This window comes from Heterocephalus glaber, unplaced genomic scaffold (assembly GCF_053883595.1).
Source record: "Heterocephalus glaber isolate CG9 unplaced genomic scaffold, H.glaber_assembly_v1.0 deba00001472, whole genome shotgun sequence".
Classification (NCBI taxonomy): Eukaryota; Metazoa; Chordata; class Mammalia; order Rodentia; family Bathyergidae; genus Heterocephalus; species Heterocephalus glaber.
The window spans coordinates 65,023,515-65,047,440 of record NW_028258315.1 but is presented as its reverse complement, the minus strand read 5'-3'; the positions used below and the strand labels follow the sequence as shown (position 1 = coordinate 65,047,440).

Below are 23,926 nucleotides of genomic sequence, written 5' to 3'. Positions count from 1 at the left end.
AGTCTCCAGGTTAGTTCATCATCCCACTTGGCTTTGATTTTTCCAACACCTATGTAACAATTTCCCTAAACCTCCTTTACGTTATGTTTTTCCTACCTGTGTATGGAGGTAGTAGAAAATGAGGGGGAGAAGAAGGGAGAACATTTGCAAAATAGACAAATTCTATTTTGAAGTTCAGATGCCCTAGGGAAATTAATGGAGACCAGGAGACAATGGCAGTGCATTGTCCATGAGCTCTTGTATTGGCATCACCTCAACAACAGTTTGCTTTGACAGCTGATGTCCTCACTGTAGTGTGGGAGGTGGGGGTGGGGAAGTTTTATGAAGAGAGAAAAAGGCAGGTTACAGAGGATAACCTGTTTCTCCTCCCATGAGCAATTCTTTCTGGTTGTTGTCAATAAATCACAAATCACTCAGTGCTGTCATCTAATTGGGATGAAGCTGAGAGGAGTTGCTCCAGAACAGAAACATCTTTGTCCACGAACAAGTTAAGGACAATTTCTTTTGGCTGTGCTCGTAACCTGCATGGGTTGAGGCAGCTGCTGAGTCATCACAGTTTGTGGCTGGGGCCTCCTCTCAAGTGTCAGTATTTTCACAATCAGACAACGCTGCTGAGTTGTGACGTCTGTCCCTTGGCCTTGGAAGGACAGGCAATTCTTTCATGTGTGATAGAAAAAGATACAAGAGAGACTATCTTTTCTTCTTGCAGAGACTGTTGAAGCCAGTAGCAGGTCAGTGCACTCTGAATGGAGAAATAATAGAATTCTGGAATCATACACTTTTGGACTCATTAGAGATGGCAGTTTGCTGAGTAAAATTTTCACAAGCTAATTCTGTAATAAAATATAAGCCTGGAAGTCTAAATAAATAAAATGTATTTATTTAGAATCTTACACAAGTGTTTGCAAATGTAGATTAAAATCCATGACCCTGATAATGCCCCAGGATCAACAGGATGTGAGAACTGTACCATGTTTGAAGTGCAGACAATGTGGAAGCTAAGATGTTCTACAAGTAAAGATGGTCATTACTCCAGGTGCCTCTCAATTTCTCCGCAGGTGGAATATGGAACTGCCAGTCTTTGGGTGTGTCCTCCTGGGAAGCTGCCAAACTGGTAGGTGGGTAGCAATCTGGATGAGAATACGCTCCAGAGGAAGGAATGCTGAAGAGGCAGTTTGGCATGGGGGTAGGGCAGGTTGAGATTCTGGCTGAGGCACAGGACCCTACTATTTGCCCAGTGTGAAGAGAGGGTGACCTCACGCTCTTCTCCTGGCTGCCATGGCAACCATCAAGGGTAGCTGTGAGAAGGAGTGGACCCTGATAAAAGGAGGGCACACATTCTCCTTCCCTGAAGGTCTGTACGGTGGAGCCATGACCAACCCAAACTCCCCAAACTTGTCCTTTCCTTCCTTCCTGGGTTGAAAAGCCAAACCTGATTTTTTAAATAATGTCTCAATTCCCTAAGTTTTCCTCCCTTATTCATATAGGAACCTAGCACTGAGAAACCCTTTTAAAGATAAAAATCTTTAGCTTATTGTTGAAAACAAACGTCCATGGTTAGGAAAAGTTCAGTTCACGAGTATTTTTCAGTTTAAATTTTCTTGAATTATAAATGTGACCCTTTAAAAACTGATAATAGAAAAAGAATTGTTTACAATATGCTTCTCTCCTCCTAATAATACAGTCCAAGGGATCTTTTGTTTGCTAAGTGCAAAATCTTCCTGGCAACTTCCTTGTGATGATTGCCTTGTCTGCGTGTTAGGTTGAGGTTAAGTGATAGGTGTAGGTAGAAAAGCAGGATTGGAGAGATGGGGCAGGGAAAGCTCTGCTTCAGGAAAGCAAAGGCAGAGAGACCAAAGTCCTTGGACAGGTAGAAAAGGCTAAAGTCGGCCAGGAGGATTAAGACAGCAATCCAAGAGGGCAGTGCGAAGTGTTGCATGAGTTCAGAAAAATTTAGGGTGAAAAATTTACTGAGCACGATACAGTGTGAATTATAGAAATTACAGAATCATAGAAATTTTAGACTCTAGAAACTCTAGATTTTTTCTATACGGTGTGGAAGAATCTGCTTTCTTTTGCAGATCCTGTTAACATTCTGAAATTCCTAATTTGGTTCCTTTTCTGAGATTGAGGCAGGAAGGGGACAGTGCCTATCTTTGGAGCTCAGCTTTTTGTTGGCTGTATAAAAGTATTTTATTCTCACTATAAATTTTCAAAACATACAGAGGCACATAAAGTAAAAAATAAAAGTTTTCCCTCTTTTTTGCTTTGGTTCGTTATAATCTTCAGAGTTGATCTATCTTAGTTTGGCATGTATTCTTCAATGGATCCTAAGCACTTACGGACACATAAACCCTTGATTGATGACTTGGATCAAAATGAACTGAGGCTAAACTGAGTGTGTGGTAATGTATGTCTGTAATCCCAGCACTCGGGAGGCTAAGGGAGGAGAATTGCTGTGAGTTTTAGGCCAGTCTGGCCTGCATAGTGAGTTCAAGGCCAGGCTGACTACATAGCAAGATCCTGTCTTACAAAATGAAAAAAAAAAAAATTGAAGCTAAAAATAATTTTTCTCTAAAATTCTAATTTTTTTTATTAGTATGTTTGCAATTCATGCGGCTTACAATAATCTTGGGAGTGGTTACATGTTATAGCTTGTTTCTTTCTTTTTAATCCCCTTCTTCCTTCCCCCCTCCCCCTCCAATTCCCCTATCCCCTTTTTCATACTTGTTGATATTGTCTTAGCTCATGTTATAGGGTGTAATGCTTACATTAATTGCAGTTATTAGGTTCCAAGTACATGGCATACATATATTGTTCTTATTTCCTCTTCCCCTGCTCCTCACCCCTCACCCTTGTTCCCTTGGAACACTTCTCTAATGCAAGAGTCATCTCTATATCCCTTTCTATCCATCTTTTACCATTTTCTCTGTTTGTATTTTGCCTCTTTCAAATGAGAGGTATCATAAGCTTGTGTGTCTGGTTTATTTCACTCAACATTATGTTTTCCAGGTACACCCATTTTCTTACAAATGTCTCAAATTTGTCATTCTCTATAGCCAAGTAGTATTCCACTATAGATACCACATTTTCTTTATCCAATAGTCTTTTGGTGGGCAAATGGCTGTTTCCAGGCTTTAGCTATTACAAATTGTACTGCTATAAACATTGGTATGCATGTATTGCTGTAGTATGACTTAAGCTCTTTGGGAAGATACCTAGCAGGAGGATAGCTGGGTCATATGGAATTTCTAATTTCAGTTCTTTGAAAAATCTCCATACTGATTTCCATAATGGCTATACTAGTTTGCATTCCCACCAATACAAGAGGCTTCTTTTTTCACTATAGCCATGCCAGCATTTGTTATTGTTTGATTTCTTAAAGATTGCCATTCTTTCCAGAGTAAGATGGAATCTTAGCATGATTTTAATTTGCATTTCTCTAGTGGGCAGAGATGTAGAAAAGTTCTTCATTTATTTGTTGACCATTTGTATTTCTTCCTCTGTGAAGTGATCTGTTCAATTCCCTTGCCCATTTCTTGATTGGATCTTTAATTTTAGGTTGTTTAATTTTTTTTTTCTTCATTCTTTGTATACTGCCGATATCAGTTCTCTATCTCAGTAGTGGCTGGCAAAACTTTTTTCCCATTCTGTAGGTCATCTCTTCACTCTACTCATTATTATTTTTTTTTGCTGTACAGAAGCGTTTTAGTCTGATATGATCCCATTTGTTGATTCTTGCTATTTCTTGATTGAGGTGCGATTGAGGTTGTTTAGAAAATCCTTTCCTACACCTGTAAGTTCAAGTATTTTACCTATTTTATTTTCCAGAAAGTTTAGTGTTTAATTTGTAGATCTTTGATCCATTTTGATTTTAATCTAGTATATGGTGAGAGATCAGGGTCCCATTTCATTCTGCAGATAACCAGTTTTCACAAGACCTCTTGTTGAATAGGCTGTCTCTCCTGCAATATATGCTTTTGTCCCCTTTGTCAAAGCTAAAATAGTTGAGTATGTTTGGAGAGGTTTCTGTATACTCAATTCTGTTCTACTGATGCATGTGTCTCTGTTTGTTCCAGTACCATGCCATTTTTATCACTACTGCTTTGTAGTATAGCTTGAAGTTGGGTTTTGGCTATGCCTCCTACTTTGCTCTTATTGCTCAAAATTACTTTTGTTTTTCTGGGTCTTTTCTGGCTCCATATGAATTTTAGGATTATTTTCTCTAGACCTGTAAAGTATGACATTGGTATTTTTTTTTCTTTTTTTCTTTTGGTACTGGGGATCGAACTTGGGTCCTTGCGCTTGCACAGCAGGCGGCAAAACCACTGAGCTAAATCCCCAGCCTAGTATTTTTTTTTTTTTACTATTACAATAAGCTTTATTTAAAAGCGTTAAAACCATGATTCCTTTAGGAAAGGAAAAACAAAACAAAACAAAAACAACAACAAAAAAAACCCTTACTGCCTCCACCCTCCAATCTATACCAAGATCCAGAGCAGAGTTTGATATGTTTGGACCTAGGATGACCAGGATGTTTGAACCACTTGGGCTTTTTTATAAAAGTTTAAGTTTTTGGTGGTGATGGGGATAGAACCCAGGACCTTCTGCATGCTAGGCAAGGGTTCTATCACTGAGCTATACCTCTAGCTCTTGACTCCTCTTTAAAACTATAACTTTCTGGGTCCACCTGATTCACTGAGTCAGAATCTGAGGATGCAGTCAGGTCTTATTTTCAAAAAATGTTCCCAGGGATTATTTTTATACTAAACTTTGAGAGCCACTGATTTAAAGTGAAAACTAAGATGTGACCTTATGATTTTATTGTAGGTATAAGATAAAATATATATTAAAATAATTTGGAAAGTCCAGTCAAATGCCATAATGGTCTGTAAGGTAATCTAAAACTGCTGATGTGCTTGACAGAGCATTAAATAGTCTTTTTTCCTGCCTTGAAGTTATTTTTTCCATCATGTACATTAAATGTTGATGGAAACTAATAAAAGGAGTTCCAAGTTCAAGAGCAATGTCAACCCAGTCCTGGACGCATTGCAGTGGTGTTTGCTCATATCCCGCAAACATGGCTGGGTTTGCCAAGAGTCCTCTTGCAACCATCACACCATCTGTCCTAGTAATCTGCCACATATTTTCTGCTTCTTTTAAGCTTCTGATGTCTCCATTAGCAATCACAGGTATAGACATGTTTTCCTTTATTATTTTAATGGCATCATAGTGGACTGGCTGATGTCTTTCTTCAACAGTTCTTCCATGGACTGTAATCCAGTTAACTCCTGTTGCTTCAGCCTTTCGACAAAAGTCTACAGTTCTTGTAAGGTCATCATGGATCCTTATCTTAATAGAAATTGAAAATCTGGGGTTTTCCACTTGATTTCTTACTTGTTTCACCATATCTTGAACAAGCTCTGGCTTATTTATTAAGCAAGCTCCATAACCTTCTGCCATTGCCCACCTCTGTGGGCAACCACAGTTAATGTCTATTCCATTCGCGTAAGGACACACTATACAAGCAGCATCAGATAAAAGTCTTGCATCATTAGCAGCAAACTGAACAATCAATGGGCAATCACCTTGGTTGGTGGTAAATTCACTGTCCCTGGCTTTTACAGATCTGACAAAATCAGCAGCAACTATCATTGGCGTGTAACACAGATCACAAGAGTATCTTCTCACTAGCGTTCTAAAAGCCAACTTTGAATATCGAACCATTGGGGCACAGACTTTTACCAGTTGCCCAGAATGAAGAATTTCTATTGGATCTTTTTTTCTTTCTTGACATATTGTGGTTTGTATGGAGTCACTCTTCATGAATAAAGATTTGTTTCAAATCTCCTCCTACTTCCCCGCGCCGGGCGCACCTCGGTCTGCGGCGGGAGTCAGCAGACAGCTTCGGCTTGGAAGTATCGTCCTCCTCGAGCGTCGGGCCCCTAACCCCGGGTTCTCTGCGATCGCTGCCTCTGGTACCCACGAGACCCGTGCCACTACGGCACGGAGAGGCCGCAGGCCACCAGGCGTCGGGCGGTGGCGGGGCGGGCGGCGCCGGGATTCTGCGTCATCACCTGGGCGGGGCGGCCCCCACGGCCCCCACTCCACCCCCGACATTGGTATTTTGATTGGGATTACACTGAATCTGTATAACAATTTTAGAAGTGCGGCCATTTTGACAATGTTGGTTCCTCTAAAATTTTAAAGACATTGCACCAGTGCCTCTTTCTTCTTTAAAACATTAAAGTTGATTTTTGAATAGTTAGTACATGCTTAGGATATGAATTAAAAAGGTATGAAGGATACAAAAGCAATTCTCAATGCTGATCCTCCCAGCTGCCTGCCTCCTTCACTGGTAACCACTGTAACTGGCTTCTCATGTATCTTTCCATTTGTAGTGCATAATATCTTTGTTTACAAATATATATACACAGAGATATTAAAAAATATGAAATTGCCATTTTTGAGGTAACCCCCCAGCAATTTCATGATATTCAACATAACAATATTTATATATTAATATAATTTTAATCAGACTACTTGTAGCATACTGTATACATTGCAGTGCATATTGATTTCTCATCTAACAATAAATCTTGAGCTCTTTCCACATCCTTATCATAGTTATTTCTTTACTTTGTGCCTGCAAATTATTATGATTTAAATAGCTGGCTATTATTATTTAAAAATTTATATGTAGTAAAAATGAACTTTATTTTTGATATACAATTCTATGAGTTTTTGTTGGTTGGTTGGTTTGGTTTTTTGGGGGGTGTTTTTGTACTGGGGATAGAACTTGGGACCTTAGGCAGGCAGTGGTTGGTTTGGTTTTTAAAGACAGATTCTCACTATGTATTTCAGGCTGGCCTTGAACTCACTATGTAGCTCAGGCTGACCTCAAACTCTTGGAGATTCTTCTCCTGCCTCAGCATCCTGAATGCTGGGATTACAGGCATGCAACACTGCACCGAGTTCTGTTTGTTTTTGGCATAGTGGGAATCAAACCCAGGGACTTATGTTTGATATTCTATCACTGAACTACACCTCCAGCCCAGTTTTATGAGTATTAGTGTACATTTATATGTGTGCATTCACCACCACAATAAGGAAACAGATCCATGCAACCTCCAACAAACCAAAACAGGATACTAACCAGTATTCCAGGATCTCCTCCCGACATCCGCATCACTATGACATGCCTTTGCTACACCTCAAGACAATAATTTCCATGACTTCTAACATCATCTATTAGTTTTGCCTATATGGAATCATATAGTATATGCTTTTTGGTTGTCTTCTTTTATTTAATATTATGTAGGATTTACCTATATCTTCTTTTAATAGAACAATGAATCACACTGTTTTCTTATACTCTATAGCATTTTTTGACAATTAAATGCACAATTAAAAACAATCTTTTCTATTGACTGAGAAACTATTTTTATATGGTTTCTGGATTTTGTATTATACTTAGGCCTTTAGTACTCCAAAGTGATATAAGAAACCCACTATTTTTTCTGCTATTTTAAATTTGTCCTTAAGAGTGGGAAATGAATCCTTCAAAATAACCTATTATCCAAATGATCATTTACTTTTCACAGAAACTTTGTGGAGGTCTTCATTTTACAGATAAGGAAATTGAAACAGAGCTGGGCACAGTGGCTCAAGCCTGTCGTCCCAGCAGCTTTAGAGGCTGAGATGGGAAGATCACTTGAGTGCCTGAGTTTGAGACCAATTTGGCAGCATAGGCAGACCTTGTCTCAAAAACTAAATATATACGTACATGCATACATACGTACATACATGCATAATTGAGAAACTGAAACATACAAAAATTAAGTACTTTTCTCCAATCACAGGTAATAAATGGCAAAGCTGGGATTTGAACTTAGTTGATTTTAGTGTTACTATGATGATCCATTTTGCTACTTACTCTGTCTTTCTATATGGGAAGCCTAGTATCAATTTGAGGCAAACACATGCACACCCCTCCTTTAAATACAACACAAGCACAGTATCCAAATGTTTGCAAGGGCAAATATTTATTTAGAAGTCTGATTACCAAGTAGTTATTCAGTAAGGAACAAGGGATTTGACACCTCCTCCCCTCCATTTCATCAGCCCTTCTCTTTGTTAGCGAGAGACCTCCTCCTTGAAATGAGATTTATTTTTCAGCCTAGTGTTGGATTTCTCCCATCAAATGATTCGTCTCATTATATTTTTGAGTCATCAGTTGTTCCTAGGACACTTGTCATGGAAACAAATACAAAATGTTAAAAGTTAAAAACTTAAAAAAATGTAGCAGGGTGAGTCTCGCAGAAGGGAAGGAGGTATTAAACATATTATCTTTGGAGAACAGATAAAGGGCATAAAGCCTGCAGTCATTTTCCAGTTCTGCAGCCTTGATCATATGACTTTGGGCAAGAGGGTTTTTTGTCTTGTTTTGTTTGGATTGGGTTGTTTTTGTTGTTTTTGCTATTCTTTGTGACTGTTTGTAATGGAGCTCATCACTTAGGAATTAAATTAAAAGTGAAGAAAACAATCTCTAAAGATAAGTCATTCCAGGCTGAAAAGTTGGCTAAATTCCAAGGAGAGTCATGGTCTAAGTTTAGACTCTGATGTGTAGACCATTCTACCACAGGAGGTTTTCCAACAATTTGTAAGTGTAATTTATGGAGACTTACAGTATTCTCTTGTAAAAGCAAATATTAAAAACAGATTTCAAAGTATTCCAATGAATTACATTAAAATAATGTAGTACCATAATACAAGTATTTTTTCTCCTCCAGATCTTCATTTTCTATAACAAAAGCAATGTTCCCTATCCCTCCCCCATCTTTCTAACTCTCTTTCTCTCATATGTGTGTGTGTGTGTGTGTGTGTGTGTGTGTGTATACACACAGATAGACAGACACAACTATAGATATATCTTTTTCCCTGATACAGGTGTTGGGCAATCTGGTATGTGAGAAACAATATAGCAGTTGTACTTTCTTTTTGTTTTGTTTTATTGAAACAGGGTCTCAGTAGGTAGTCCAAGCTGACCTCGAACTTGTGGTGATCTTTCTGCCTCAGCCTCCCAAGTACTGGGATTACAAGCATGCACCACCTTGCCTGTGCTCTGAATGCACAGAATAACATCAATCTCTCTCTCTCTCTCTCTCTCTCTCTCTCTCTCTCTCTCTCTCTCTCTCCCCCTCTCTCTCTCTCTCTCTCTCTCTCTAGCATATACTGACAAAGTGTTATGGTCTAGATCTAAAATGTCTGCCAAATGGCTCATGTGTTTGGAAGGTAACTGGATCCTGAGCTTCTACAGCTGACATGCTGTTAGGAGGTGGGGCCTGGTTGGAGGCAGGTCACTGGGAGTGTGACCTGGAAGGGACTATTCTTGTCCCTGGCTGCTCCCTTTTCCCTCTGTTTCCTGGCTGCCATAAGCTGAGCACTTTTTCCTTTACCATGCCCCTTTGCCATCCTGTTTCTGCCTGGAACGCAGCTGATGATGGGCTGAAATTGTGAGCTAAAATAAACCTCTCCTCTAAGCTGTGGATATTGGGCATTTTGTCCTACTAATGAGGAAAGTAACACAAGGGAACTGGACTATCAATCAGAAAATTATTTAGGAACAAAAACATGGAGATCTTAGAGAAATCAGTGTCAGTGGGAGTCTGTCTCCACAGTAAGAGATCCAGAGGCAGTGTGAATGGTGGTGGACTTTAGAGCCACGGAGGTTTTGAGTTCAAAAACTGTCTCTAATCATGTCTAAGCTGTGTTAGTTTAGGTGTGATTCTTAACTTTTCTGAGCCTTAGGGTTTTTATTTTAAAAGGTTTATGCAATAAAACTTGGTGTTTGTGGTATAGCTTTTTGGGTGTTTTTAATTAATTATATTGGTACATTTTAGGTATACAATATAATGGCATTCATCATTGGAAATTTGCACCTTTACATAATCTATCTTGATTCTTATTTTTTCCCAATTCCCTGCCCTCCCTTCAACCCCTCCACCCCTCCCTATCTACAAAGACTTTGTTTCCATTTTTTCATTTTCTCATATTAATTCCACTCCCTTCTTTCCTTTCCCCTATCCCTCCCATTTCCCCTTCCCTTTTGCCCCTTTCTTTCCTATTTCTCATTATCTATTATACCTTTTAGTCCTTATTTACACTTTCAGTTTCTCACACTAGAGAAACTATTCGGTATTTACACATATGGGTCCTATTTATTTCACTTAAGAGTATTGTCTCAATGTGCATCCATTTAGCTATAAATGTCTCTAATTTTTCATTCTTTATGGCTGAGTAGTACTCCATTTTATAAAAAAAGCACATCTTCTTTATCCAGTTTCCAGTTGATGGGCACTTGGGCTGTTTCCAACCTTTAGCTATTACAAACTGTGCTGCTATAAACATAGGTGCCCATATATTGTTGTGGTATGATACTTTTAATTCTTTGGGGAAGATACCCAGCAGGGGAATAGCTGGATTGAATGGGACCTGTAGTCCTAGTTCTTTGAGGTATCTCCATACTGATTTTCACAGTGGCTGCACCAGTCTGCACTCCCACCAGCAGTGAAGCAGGGTTCCTCTTTCTCCACAGCCCCGACAGCATTTGGTATTGGTTGATTTGATGATGGCAGCCATTCTTTCCGGGGTGAGATGGAATCTCAGTGTTGTTTTCATTTGCATCTCTTGAATGACCAGTGATGTTGAAAATTTTTTCATATGTTTATTTGCTATTTCTCCTTCTTTGTCTTAGAAATGTCTGTTCATTTCAGTTGCCCATTTTTGGATTGGGTCTTTAAATTTGGAAGGTCTGATTATTTTAAGTTCTTTATAGATTCTAGATAGTAGACCTTTGTCTGAGGGACAGCTGGTGAAAATTTTTTCCCACATTGTGGGTTGTCTCTTCACACTGTTGGTGGTTTCTTTTACTGTGCAGAAGCTTTTTAATAAGAAGAGATACCACTTAGAGAGTGGGACGTCTGGCTTCTGAGCTGGGATTTTGTCTGTGGTAATGACTAAAGAGTGCTGAGCCTCGGACATGGAAGCTGCAGCAGATTTAAAAATGAGTGATGTTGAGAAAGGCAAGAAGATTTTTGTACTGAAGTGTGCCCAGTGCCACACTGTGGAGAAGGGAGGCAAGCACAACCTGGCCCAAATCTCCATGGTCTGTTTGGGCAGAAGACAGGTCAAGCTGTTGGATTCTCTTACACAGATGCCAACAAGAGCAAAGGCATCATCTGGGGAGAGGATACATTGATGGAGTACTTGGAGAATCCCAAGAAGTACATCCCTGGAACAAAAATGATCTTCACTGGCATTAAGAAGAAGGAAGAAAGGACAGACTTAATAGCTTACCTCAAAAAAAGCTACTAATGAGTAATAGTCACTGCCTTATTTATTACAGAACAGAAATGTCTCATGGCTTTTTTATGTGTACCGTAATTTAATAGATCTCATACACCAGAATTCAGATCATGAGTGGCTGACAGAATATTTTTGTTAGACAGTCCTGATTTAAGTAAAATTGGCTTATAGTTAAATGGATATCTTTTCTTTTCAAGTTTTGATAGTAATTCCAGTTCAGTAAATACTATCATTGTTTTCCCTTTCTAAAAATATGGTTGGACTTGATTAGTAATGTTCGAATTTTCACAAAGATGGAGAATGTTCTCTCAAAACCTACTGGAGGTTGGTTTTATATTTAGATTTATACATATAACTGGTTGTGTGAATATGTTTAAATACCAGGGAAATCCTTCACTGTCTCACAATCAGGCAAGATTCCTGTTTCAATTTGTTTATTAGCTTGTTAAAGACAGTGGTTGAAGAACAGGAAGGAACATCTATATTTTTTATCTTGACTATGCCAGTTTAATTAAAATTCCCTGTATCTAAAGACTGCTGCCTTTTACTTACTGAAAGGCATTTTAGTGTGGTGTATGTATAATACTAAATAAAGAATATTTAACACTTCTCACCTTTTATAGTTGATCTATAAGTTCAGATCCTTTTAAAAGCATGATACAATAGCAAGTTAGATTTTAGTTTTTAATTCTTTGGACTAAGTTATTCAGGGTAGTATTTAAACAGCTATTTAAAAACACAAGATTGAAAGTACTGATTTTTGTGTGATTGGCAGTGGTGCTTTTTGTCAGCTCTTTAGAAGTATTAAAGTGGGGAAGGTACAACATCAGCACAAATTTGTATGTGACCATAATATTTAATTAAAAACAAAATCAGATTGAAAAAGAAAAAGAAGAGATCCCACTTGTTGATTGTTTGTGCTAGTTCATGGGCAATTGCGGATTTGTTCATAAAATCTTTTCCTATACCAATGTCTTCAAGAGTTCTTCCTAGCTTCTGTTCCAGCCAGTTTAGTGTTTCTGTTTTAATATTTAGATCTTTAATCTGTTTCGATTTTAGTTTAGTGCATGGTGAGAGATATAGGTCTAGTTTTCATTTTTGGCAAGTTGAAACCCAGTTTTTCCAGCACCACTTATTAAAGAGGCTATCTTTCCTCCAGTGAGGGTGTTTGGCTCCTTTGTCAAAGATGAGGTGGCTGAGTGTGTCTGGAGTTGTTTCTGCATTTTCTAATCTGTTCCACTGGTCCTCGGGTCTGTTTCTTTGCCAGTACCATGCTGTTTTTATCACAGTAATTTTTTAGTATAGTTTCAAGTTGGGGATTGTGATACTCCTACCTTGTGTTTATTGCCTAGTATTGCTTTCTCTATTCTGGATCTCTTCTTGTTCCAAATGAATTTTTGAATTGTTTTCTCAAGGTCTGTGAAGTATGCTGCTGGGATTTCAATTGGGATTGCATTGAATCTATATACCAGTTTTGGAAGTATGGCCATGTTCACTATATTGATTCTTCCTACCCAGGAGCAAGGGATTTCTTTTCATTTTCTGATACCGTCTTCAATCTCTTTTTTCAGAGTGCTATAGTTTTCAGAGTAGAGGTCTTTCATTTCTTTTGTTAGGTTGATTCCAAGGTATTTCAATTTTTTGGATGCTATTGTGAAAGGAATTGATTGCCCCATTTCTCTCTCAGTGAGTCTGTTTTTTTGTGGATAGAAAAGCTCTTGATTTTTGTGTGTTGACCTTGTATCCAGCTACTTTACTGAATTTGGTTATTAAGTCTAGCAGACTTTTGGTGGAGTTCTTGGGGTCTTCTGTATAGAGTATCATGTCATTTGCAAATAATGACAATTTGACTTCTTCGTTTCCTGTCTTTATTCCTTTTATTTTTTTCTCTTGTCTAATTGCTGTGATAATGTTTCCAAGACAATATTGAATAGGAGTGGTGATAGTGGACATCCTTGTCTTGTTCCTGATTTTAGTGTGAAGGATTTATGCCAGTTTTTTTACCATTTAGTATGATATTGGCCATTGGTTTTTCATAGATGGCTTTTATCAGTTTGAGGTAGAGACTGTCTATTACAATTTTTTGTAGGGTTTTTATCATAAATGCATGTTGGATTTTGTCAAATGCTTTTTCTGCATCTATTGAAATGATCATATGGTTTTTGTCCTTGGTTCTATTAATATACTGTATTACATTGATTGATTTGCATACGTCGAACCATCTCTGCATCCCTGGGATGAATCCCACTTGGTCAGGGTGTATGATCTTCTTGATGATCTTCTGCATTCTGTTTGCCATTATCTTATAAAGGATTTTTTGCAGCCATGTTCATTAGTGAGATTGGCTTATAGTTTTCTCTTTTGGTTGGGTCTTTCTCTGCTTTGGGGATCAAGGTGACGAATTCTTCCAGGAATGAATTCAGGAGTATTGCTTTCAATTCATTAAAGTGTTTAACAGTAGTGGCAGTAGTTTCTCTCTACATGTCTTGTAGAATTCAGCAGTGAAGCCATCAGGACCTGGGCTTTTCTTAGTTGGTACGTTTTTAATTACATTTTCAATTTCATTGGTTGATATTGGGTTGTTTAGAATTTTTAGGTCATCTTCATTCAACTTTGATAATTCACATGTATCTAGGAATCTGTCCATTTCTTCTGTGTTGTCCATCTTATTGGTGTATAGGTTCTGGAAGTAGGTATTGATGATCCTCTGGATTTCTGCTGGGTCTGTTGTAATTTCACCCTTTTCATTCCTAATTGCATGGATTTGGGCCCTTTCTTTCCTTTTTCTGATAAGGTTGGCTAAGGGTTTGTCAATTTTGTTGATTCTTTCAAAGAACCAACTCTTGGCTTCATGGAGTTTTTGTATTGTTCTCTTACTCTCCATTGCATTGATTTCTGCCCTTGTCATCCTCTTTTTCAGCCTTCTGAGTAGCTGGGATTACATGATGTGTCACCATGCCTGCCTTTGCTTCATTTTTTTTTTTTTTTTTTTTTTTTTGGTACCGGGGATTGCACTCAGGTCCTTGAGCTTGCAAGGCAGACAGCAGAACCACTGAGCTAAATCCCCAGCCCATTTGCTTCATTTTTGAAGAATATTTTCACTGGCAGTTTTTTTTTTTGTTTTTTTTCTGGGCATGGTGGTGCATGTCTGTAATCTCAGCACTCAGCAGGCTGAGGCAGGAATTTGAGGCCGGCCTGCATTACTGCTGCATGCCTGTAATCTCAGCTATTTGGGAGGCTGACTCAGAAAGATCACAAGTATGAAGTCAGTCTGGGTAACTTAGTGAGACCTTATTTCAAAAGTTAAAAAATAAAGATGGACTGGGAATGTAGCTCAGTGGTAATGTGACCTTGAGTTCAATTCCTAGTACCACACAGACACATGCACACATACAAAAAGTAAAGATGTTGTTGCATAAAGTCATTATTTTTGTTGTTCTGTGTATAACATGATTTTTTTTCTATGGTTTTTAAAAAAAGGTTTTCTGGATGCTGAGAAGAGTAAAGTAGCTTCGGTTCTTAAGGGAGACGCTGAGGAGAACAAATGTGAAATGGAAAAGTCTACCATGAAATTTACTGTTGGAAGTCTAGTTTCCTTCATATATGGTGTTAATCTTGCCTGAATAACTCATAGTAGGATAAAGGTACAGCTAAGATATTGAGTCCTCAAGACTGATTGGAAGAGGATAGACCAACCCTGTGGGAAAAGTGGAGCTTTCTTAAAGGACAGTAGAGAATTGCCTTGTAGAAATTAGAATGTTCCTGTAGAAGAGTGCCTATGGACAGAGACAAGGGAACAAGTGTAAAGTCTGGGAGCTGATGACTTCAATTTCTATCCTATAAAGAATACAACTTTTAGGTGTGGTGGTTCATACCTGTAATCCCAGAACTCAGGAGGCTGAGGCAGAAGGATCACCATGAGTTCAAGGCCAGCCCAAAGTACATAACGAGACCCTGTCTCAAAACAAAACAAAACAAAAACCAAACTTCTGAAGATTTGTTTTCTTGAACTATGAGAAAATTGTATTTAGCATGTACTTTAAAATTCTTTAATATGTTCTGATTCCTTTAGTTTATGCCAGTCAGCTAATAAAATTGGATGAAGCTGCACATCTTGAGTAGAGTTTTAACAGAAGAACTGAGGCCACAAAGACATGATATTTACCCCAAATTCAATTCATTCCCCCCTTCTCTGTTGGTTCCCACCCTGCAGAGTCCCTTAAAAGCATAGCATCAAGATACCAGGAGGCTGCAGTCTTGATTTCCAGGCTAAGATCAATAATAAATAAAGTGTTCCATGACAGAGTAAAGATTTAGCAAGAATAAGAGACATTGGGAAGAACATGTAACCTGAAAGAGCAAGGAACATTCTATTTGCCCAGATATACTTAAAGGGAGTTGTCCCTTAGGGGAAAAGGAAAAGTTAATATCTGGGTGTGATATTGTGAAATATATATTTGGCCTTTATCCAGGCTCCTAGCATGTAACTTCTGAAACCCTTGGACTCTCCAAACTTATGTGACTTTTTATATGCTAATGAGTTGACCCATGGCTGGCCATCCCTAGGTAGTGTCAGGATGGGGACTGGTCATTGAAAAATCAAGGCATGATTAGAGCTTTGGGAGAGAAGATGAGCTAAAGGTTGAGGTGATCACAATGGATAATGATTCAATCAGTTACACATACATAATGAAGCTTCCGTAAATCCCAGAAGATTGGATTCTAGGAGCTTCTGAATGCATGGACGTTCCTGGGGACTATGTGCCCAGAGAGGACATTCCTTTGCCATGCCTTCCCCTAAGCATCTCTTCTGTATCTTTTTTAACTTTCTTTATAATGAACTGGTAAATGTAAGTACAGTGGTTCCCTGAGTTCTGTGCAGTGCTCCAACAAAGTCATGGAAATTCCAGGAGGGCATTGTGGAACACTGATTTATAGTCAGCAGGTCTATAGCTGTATAGATCTCTATAGGTCTATAGGTTATAGCCAGCACAGGTAAAACAACCTGGGGCTTATGACTGGCATTGGAAGTGTGGTGGGGGGCAGTATTGTAGTACTGAGTTCTCAAGGTGGGATCTGATGATATTTTAAGGTAGATAGTCAGTATTGAATTGAATTAGAGGACATCCAGCTGGTGTCTGGTGCATAATAGAGAACTGATTGACTGGCTGGTGGTGGAGAGAAATTCCCACCTGCTTGTGGTGACTAGAAGTCACAGAAGTATTTTGTGTTGTGAGAGTATAGGAGAACTGAATTTTCCCCATGTTCTACAGACTGGGTTACATGAGTTTTATAATACAGTGTAAAAAAAACCAACTATAGTAACATATATACTTGTGACAAAATTTTAACTTTGCTTTATGTAAATAAATGAAACGAAGTAAAATTTCATTTGTCATCTTTTTGATTAGACAGAATTTAAAAAATGGAAAAGAGCATTAGAAATATAAATTATTATATACTTTGGAGATCAAGTTGGTATCAAACATACAGATGAGATGGGTCCTTTAACTACATTTCTAGAGATTTATTATTTTTCTATAGAGACATACACATATATAAACTTAAAACTGGAAAGAAGCTAAATGTACTGATATGGAATTCTTTATTTATAGTTTATAGTATAAAGTTGTATAGGAGGAGAGCATGATTAACTCCACCAGTGGGGGTGTGTGGGGGTGGCACAGTGGTAGGGGGTGGCATTGGGTGGGTGTTAAAGAATCCCCAAAAGAGGTGAGAGAAGCACTGACCTAACCACAGTCATCTTGAGGCCTCACCTGCCAAGATTGCCCCTGGGTAACCCTGGTCAGTTTTTCCAGCCCACCATAAATAATAGTGTATGTGGAGTTTTACAACTGGACCCTAGAACTATTAGCATCACTGACCCTTTGATATTAGCTTAAGATATCCCAGGTACATTTCAGCTTGGATGAAGTTATTTTATATCATCATATATGTCCCTTCTGACCCAAATTGTGGGTGTCCATTGGTCTTGCTGCCATGCAGGACGATGTTCTGTCAGTAAGTCCCCACTAAATTATACTCTGTATGATTTTGGATCTCCCATTCCCTCTCTCGCCCTCCTTTCCAGCTCTGCCTCTGTCTCTCTCTGTATGTCAGTCCCATGGAACACTGGAGTTTGTTCTCAGACTGTGACCAAATTTTTTTGGAAGACTGCAGAAGGTGATTTATACTCAAGTTTATGGCACCCAGGATGGCTGAAGATTAATAGTAACTTGTAGGTTTAATCGAGAACAGATAATTAGAGACTATTAACTTACAGAAACTTGAAGAACAGGGCTACCTACAGCAAGCCTGTTTCAACAAAATTATGTGAATGTGAGTGTTTCAATCCTGTTGCCTCTCTTTTTTGTTTCTCAGTAAGACTATCTTCCCCCCCCCCCACATAATTAGTCCTCTTTTGATCTTTAAGTGATATCGTGGATAACTTGGTTTTATTTTTAAAAATTATACCCTGCTTTTTTATGTGGTACTGGAGATTGAATCCAGGAGCTCATGCATGCTAGGTAAGCACTCTACCACTGAGCTTGTAGCCTGCTTTGACAGAGCCCACATTTATATAGGTGTATACACACAAATATATACATACATATATGTAAGTATAAAATTGGTGATCTTTGATGTATACTTGTTGAAGGACCCTAGTTAGCAAGACAGATTCCATATTGCTGCTGAAGGACCCACCTGCCTGCCCTTTAGATGAACTCAAAAGGAGGAAGCTTAGAAACCTCCTCCCCTTAGAGAGTCTCTTAGAAACAACAATTAATCAACTATTGTTTTACAAATGTTCTAACGACAGGACATTCTGCTTCTGTACCTTTTGCTTGGTTTGCTAGTTCTATCCCATAGGGGAGCCTAGAAACTGCTGGCCTCAAAGGTGTATAAAATATGTTAATCTCCCCCAGTCGGGGCTGGAGTCTGATGCTTGGTTTGGTCTTGGCCGGTAATAAACTCTTGTGTGGATTTAATGTCGGTCTCTGGTTGGTTCTTTCTCACTGGGTACAACATTCTAGGAGGCCCCAGGGATATAGCCAGCTGCTCTGGAGCTTATTATCTTGGAGCCTTTGTTTCTTTTTAGGAGTGACCAGGATTGGACATCGGCAGTGTTTGGCCACTCTGGACACCAGTCTGTGGAAGGAGAGGCCACCCTGATGGTATTCTGGGGCTCCGGGTAGACCAGTCCCAGTCAGGCCCTATTGCCAATCAACTGACCCACAGGAGTTTATCAGGAAAGCCTCTAGAGGTAAGAATCGAATGATTCTTAGTGCACTGTGGGTAGGTAGGAGGAAGCCAGATGTGACGCAGTTTCCCCTATCTAGAGTCTCTTCATGACAGCAAGCAGACTCAACTGGGTCGGAGTCCTCAGAAGAGTGACTCCCTGTGTGGGGGTCCAAATCCATTCAGCCCCAGAGGTTTATGTGGCCAAAGTCTGTTTTTTTCTGTTTATTGTTGTCTGTCTGCTTGCTCTGTGTGCCTTTTGCGTTTTCACAGGCTAAAATTATAGGTTCCTCACAGTCCACAGAAGGAACTCCACTTGATTGTGTTTTGAATAACTTCAAAAAAATTTATTCCACAGACAGAGAAGATGAATATGGCATGAAATTTTCTAAAGGCAAATTGTGAACTCTGTGTCAATCAGAATGGCCAAGTTTCGGAGTCAGTTGGCCCCTGGTAGGAACTTATTCTGTGCACATTGCTCACAAGGTTTGGAATGTGGTCATGGGAGTCAGGGCCCCACAGGTCCCAATTGACCTTTGGCACTCAATCAGGACAGGACTATGGTCCATCAGCCCCGTCTTCCTCCTCCCTTTTTCCTTTAAAACAGACAGAGCCCAGGGGAGGATTGATTTATGTCCCTTTTACAACTAGTGATCTTTACAATTGGAAACATCAAAATCCCCCCTTCTCTGAAAAACCTCAGGCATTAATCTCTTCTTGAGTCTGTTTTTCATACCCATCAGCCAACCTGGGATGATTGCCAGGAGCTTTTACAGATCCTGTTCACCACTGAGGAGCGGGACCGCATTTATCAACAAGAAGTCAAAGAGGCCCTGGGGCCAAACCCCAGCATCACTCCTGGAACTCTGGGGCATCCAGCCAAGGCTGAAACAGTAGTTCCATTGTGACACCCCAAATGGGACCCCAATGATGATGATGGTAAGAGGAGGCTGGGGACCTACCACCAGCACTTATTAGGGGGACTCCGGGCAGCGGCCAGAAAGCCCACTAATTTGAGTAAGGTAAGTGAGGTTCGCCAGGGAAAAACGGAGTCTCCATCTGCATTTTTGGAGAGACCCTTGGAAGCCTATAGAGTTTTCACTCCTTTTGACCCAGAGGCTCCCAAAAATGCAGCAGCTTTAAATTTGGCCTTTGTTTCCCAGTTGGCCCCAGACATAGAAAAAAAAATTATAGAAATTAGAGGGATTTGAGGGAAAGAGTAGGACTGAACTCCTGATAGCCCAGAAAGTTTATGATAACCGTGATGCCCTCCAGGAAGTCCTAGCCAAGAAACTGGGGAAAGTCACTATTGCTGCACTCCAGGCACAAGAGACAGTCCCTCCAGACAGAAAAAGGAAAAGCTGCCTTTTTGGCTTTAAAGAAAGCCTATGTCAGCACCAGCCCTGGCCCTACCTGATGTCACCAAGCCCTTTCGGTTGTTTGTGGCTAAACGAGGGGGCATAGCCAAAAGAGTGCTAGCTCAGGCATTAGGGCCTTGGAACAGACCTGTGGCCTACCTGTCTAAAAGACTTGATCCTGTGGCAAGTGGATGGTATACCTGTTTGAGGGCAGTTGCAGCCACCGCCCTCCTGGTCAAGGAGGCAGATAAGCTCAGTCTGGGACGGGACCTGGTCATCACTGCACCCCATGCGGTGGAAACATTGCTGAGAGGAGCCCCAGAATGATGGCTCTCCAACGCCTGCCTGACTCAGTACCAGGCCCTGTTGCTGGATGCTCCGCACATCAAATTCGCTTGAAAAATGACCCTCAATCCGGCCACCTTACTCCCAGACTCCAACTCATACGCATGCCCCTCCGTGACTGTCTGGACACTCTGACAACTTCCACCACCAACCACCCAGATCTGACTGATGTTCCCCTGCAAAGCCCAGATGAGACCTTCTTCACCGATGGAAACAGCTTCGTGGAAGACTGAGTCAGGTATGCGGGGGCAGCTGTAGTCAGTCCAGGAGAACAGGTGCACTGGACACAGGCATTAAGCCGGGGGGCTTCAATGCAGAGGGCTGAACTAATAGCCTTAACTCAAGGCCTGTTAGGTCGAGACAAGGCTGTAAACATCTACACTGACAGCTGGTTTGCATTTGCCACTGCCCATGTACATGGCGACATCTGCAGACAGAGAGGGCTATTGACATCAGAAGGGAAAACTATAAAAAAATTTTTTTTGGCCTTATTAGAGGCAATTTGGAAACCCAGGGCATTGGCCATTATTCATTACAAAAGCCACCAAAAGGGAGACAGCTTCGAGGCCCGCGGTAACCGAGAGGCCGATGATGCAGCCCGACGAGTGGCCAAAGAACCAGTGGGGCCAATAGACATTCTGCTCATCCGACCCTTTGGCTACCTGCCAGAAAGGCCCACGTATACCCCGGAAGAGGAAGAGGAAAACCAAAAGCAAGAGGGTACAAAACTGGACTCAGGCTGGTGGAAAGGGACAAACAAACAAATTTGTCTCCCCGGAGCCCTGGGCCAACAACTTGTTCATCAGTTACATCACTTAACTCACCTGGGAAAATCAAAGTTAAAAAGACTAAAGAGTTCTAAGTTTTCAATCCCAGGACTGACCTCTATGGTCCAGGACATCAGTTCCAGGTGTCAGGTGCATACACAGGTAAACTCCAGGACAAGATCAAGGTACAAAGGTAATTGACTACAGAGAAGAGAGCCAGGGGAACATTGGGAACTTGATTTCACCGAAATAAAATCCAGCAATAGGTTCAAATATTTACTGGTATTGGTTGAAACCTACTCAGGTTGGGTAGAAGCTTTCCCCACTCATGGAGAATCAGCCAATATTGTAACTAAAGTTTTGCTCCAGGAGATAGTTCCCAATTTGGCATCCCTCGTTATCTGGGGTCTGACAATGGGCCTGCCTTCACGGCACAGATATCCAAATTGTTGGCAAGGGCAGTACATATTGATTGAAAGTCACACTGTGCCTATCACCCACAAAGTTCAGGGCAAGTAAAAAGGATGGATAGGACCCTAAAAGAAACCCTGACTAAATATGTTCTAGAAACTGATGGTAGGTGGCCCGATCTGCTTCCTCTAGCCTTGTTAAGAGTTAGATGTACCCCATATGTGACAAGTTTACCCCTTTTAAAATCTTGTATGGGAGGCCGCCGCCACTCCTCCCTAAGTTAAACCTTGAGCAGATAACAGAGAGTTCTTGTGTCTCTTTACTTCAGTCTCTTCAAGCCTTACAGATTCTTCAGAGTGAAATCCAGGCTACAATACTGCAGGCTCGAAAAAAACCTTTGCAACGTTCCAGCCTCACAGTTTCAAGCCAGGAGACCTGGTCCTGATATGCTTGGTTTGCTTGCACTGAGGACTTGACTAAATATGTTCCCAAATCAGTCTTGGCTACCCAATCTGCCACTTTATTTTGTGTCACCGTGTATGTTGTTCCACAAGTCTTGTATTGTAATAAAAAAGGGGGCCGCAAACATCTGGGATTAACCACTGAACACTATAGGAGTAAACAGGCTGCCCCTGTTTTAGTGCCCATTCTGATGGGATTAGGTCAGCGGCTATTGGAACTTCCTCCCTGATCCTTCAGGACACAAATTTTAAAGCTCTAAGCCACCAAGTAGCCAGAGATTTGGGTCACCTGAAAGACTCGATCTCCAGGTTAAAAAAAACAGGTTGATTCCTTAGCTGAGATGGTCCTACAAAATCGAAGGGGACTCGACCTCCTGTTCATGAAACAGGGAGGATTATGTGTAGCCCTAGGAGAAACCTGTTGCTTCTAAGCTAATTAGTCTGGTGTCATTAGCGATACCTTAGCTATGGTCAGGGAAAATTTAAAGACTAAATATGCTCAACAAGGGATCAAAATTGGTTTCAAAATCTATTTGACTGGTCCCCATGGTTAACTACCCTACTTTCTACTACAGCAGGCCCCTTAGTTATCTTACTTCTGCTTTTGCTCGTGGGACCTTGTATTATAAATGCTCTAAATATGTTAGACAGAGGGTTGATGCAGTTAAACTGATGGTGTTGAGACAAAATTATGAGGTTTTAGAAGATGTTTTAGAGGAAAAATCCAAAGAATAAATACAGAAATCAAAGATTTGATTAAGTTACAAGAACCAGTGGGGAATGAAGGACCCTAGTTATCAAGACAGACTCCATATTGCTGCTGAAGGACCCACCTGCCTGCCCTTTAGATGAACTCAAAAGGAGGAAGCTTAGAAACCTCCTCCCCTTAGAGAGTCTCTTAGAAACAACAATTAATCAGCTATTGTTTTACAAATGTTCTAACCACAAGACATTCTGCTTCTGTACCTTTTGCTTGCTTTGCTAGTTCTAACCCATAGGGGGGGCCTAGAAACTGCTGGCCTCAAAGGTGTATAAAATATGTTAATCTCCGAGTTCGATGCTTAGCTTGGTCCTACCCGGTAATAAACTCCTGTGTGGATTTAATATCGGTCTCTGGTTGGTTCTTTCTCACCGGGTGCAACACTGGTGAATGCTGAGATGAGGATGCATATTGGGCATTTGGAGCTATGAGCAGCTGAAAGCCTGCTGAACTTGAATTTTCTGAAATACAAGGACTCTGAAAAACAGAAACTCTTGGTAATTATGTAAGAGTTCATTATGAGAATTGAGAGGCCTTAGCCCAGGTTTTAAGATATTGTTGCAGGCTCTACTATGTTTTGAGATTGAGCTAGAATTGTATAGAGTACTGTTGTTTGCTCCTATTATTGCTGTTGAATAAAATTTGCTAAAGTGTGGATAGCAGTACATGGTCTGTCAGGAATGTAAGGCAATGTAAACAGTTTCAAATGATTCCAAAGTTGCTTACATGGGTGTGAGGATTCACAGAAGGCCAATGTTCGGGGTGTTGGATTATTTGGGCATATAAGCATGAATATCCCTTAGGATGATTGCAGGTATTAAGAGGTAAATTTGGATACCACTAGGCTGTGAAATTTTCTTTTCAATGTACCCAGTACCCTGACACTTAGAATGAGAAAAAAAGTTTTTGAATGAATGTTACAGTATGCGACTGTGGGCTGCATGGAAGACATAAAGATTACTCAGAGACAAGACTTAGTTCAGTCACCAAGAGGCCCAGAGGGGTCTATTTCTCCACTGAGAGCATCCAGCCATTACGTAGACTTTGGGAGAAGAAAAAAAGCCCCCAAGCCAAGAACTCTCTTGAATTTTATTTAGAATATCAGTGTAAGAGAAAAAAACCAGGACAAAAAGCAGTTTGGGCCAGGTTCTGTCTCAAGGCTAAGCAGTTTTTCTTGGGGAAAGGGAAAGGACATGGCCAGACACAACACGATTTAAA

At 40.2% G+C, this 23,926-nt stretch overlaps 1 protein-coding gene, 1 long non-coding RNA gene and 1 pseudogene across 2 annotated transcripts; 2 read left to right on the top strand and 1 right to left on the bottom strand.

The window, feature by feature from the left end:
* Positions 1–23,052, top strand: LOC106010491 (uncharacterized). Its single transcript, XR_001184274.3, has 5 exons — positions 1–731; positions 1,059–1,114; positions 18,467–19,628; positions 20,319–20,547; positions 21,816–23,052. It is a non-coding gene; the product is annotated as an uncharacterized LOC106010491 (long non-coding RNA).
* LOC101699623 (tRNA-dihydrouridine(20a/20b) synthase [NAD(P)+]-like) lies at positions 2,967–6,064 on the bottom strand. Its single transcript, XM_013076996.3, has one exon. The coding sequence runs from the start codon at positions 5,824–5,826 to the stop codon at positions 4,873–4,875; it is 954 nt and encodes a 317-aa protein (XP_012932450.1). The 5' UTR covers positions 5,827–6,064; the 3' UTR covers positions 2,967–4,872.
* Positions 10,988–11,449, top strand: LOC101714678 (cytochrome c pseudogene; annotated as a pseudogene).
* Positions 23,053–23,926: the final 874 nt, after the last annotated feature.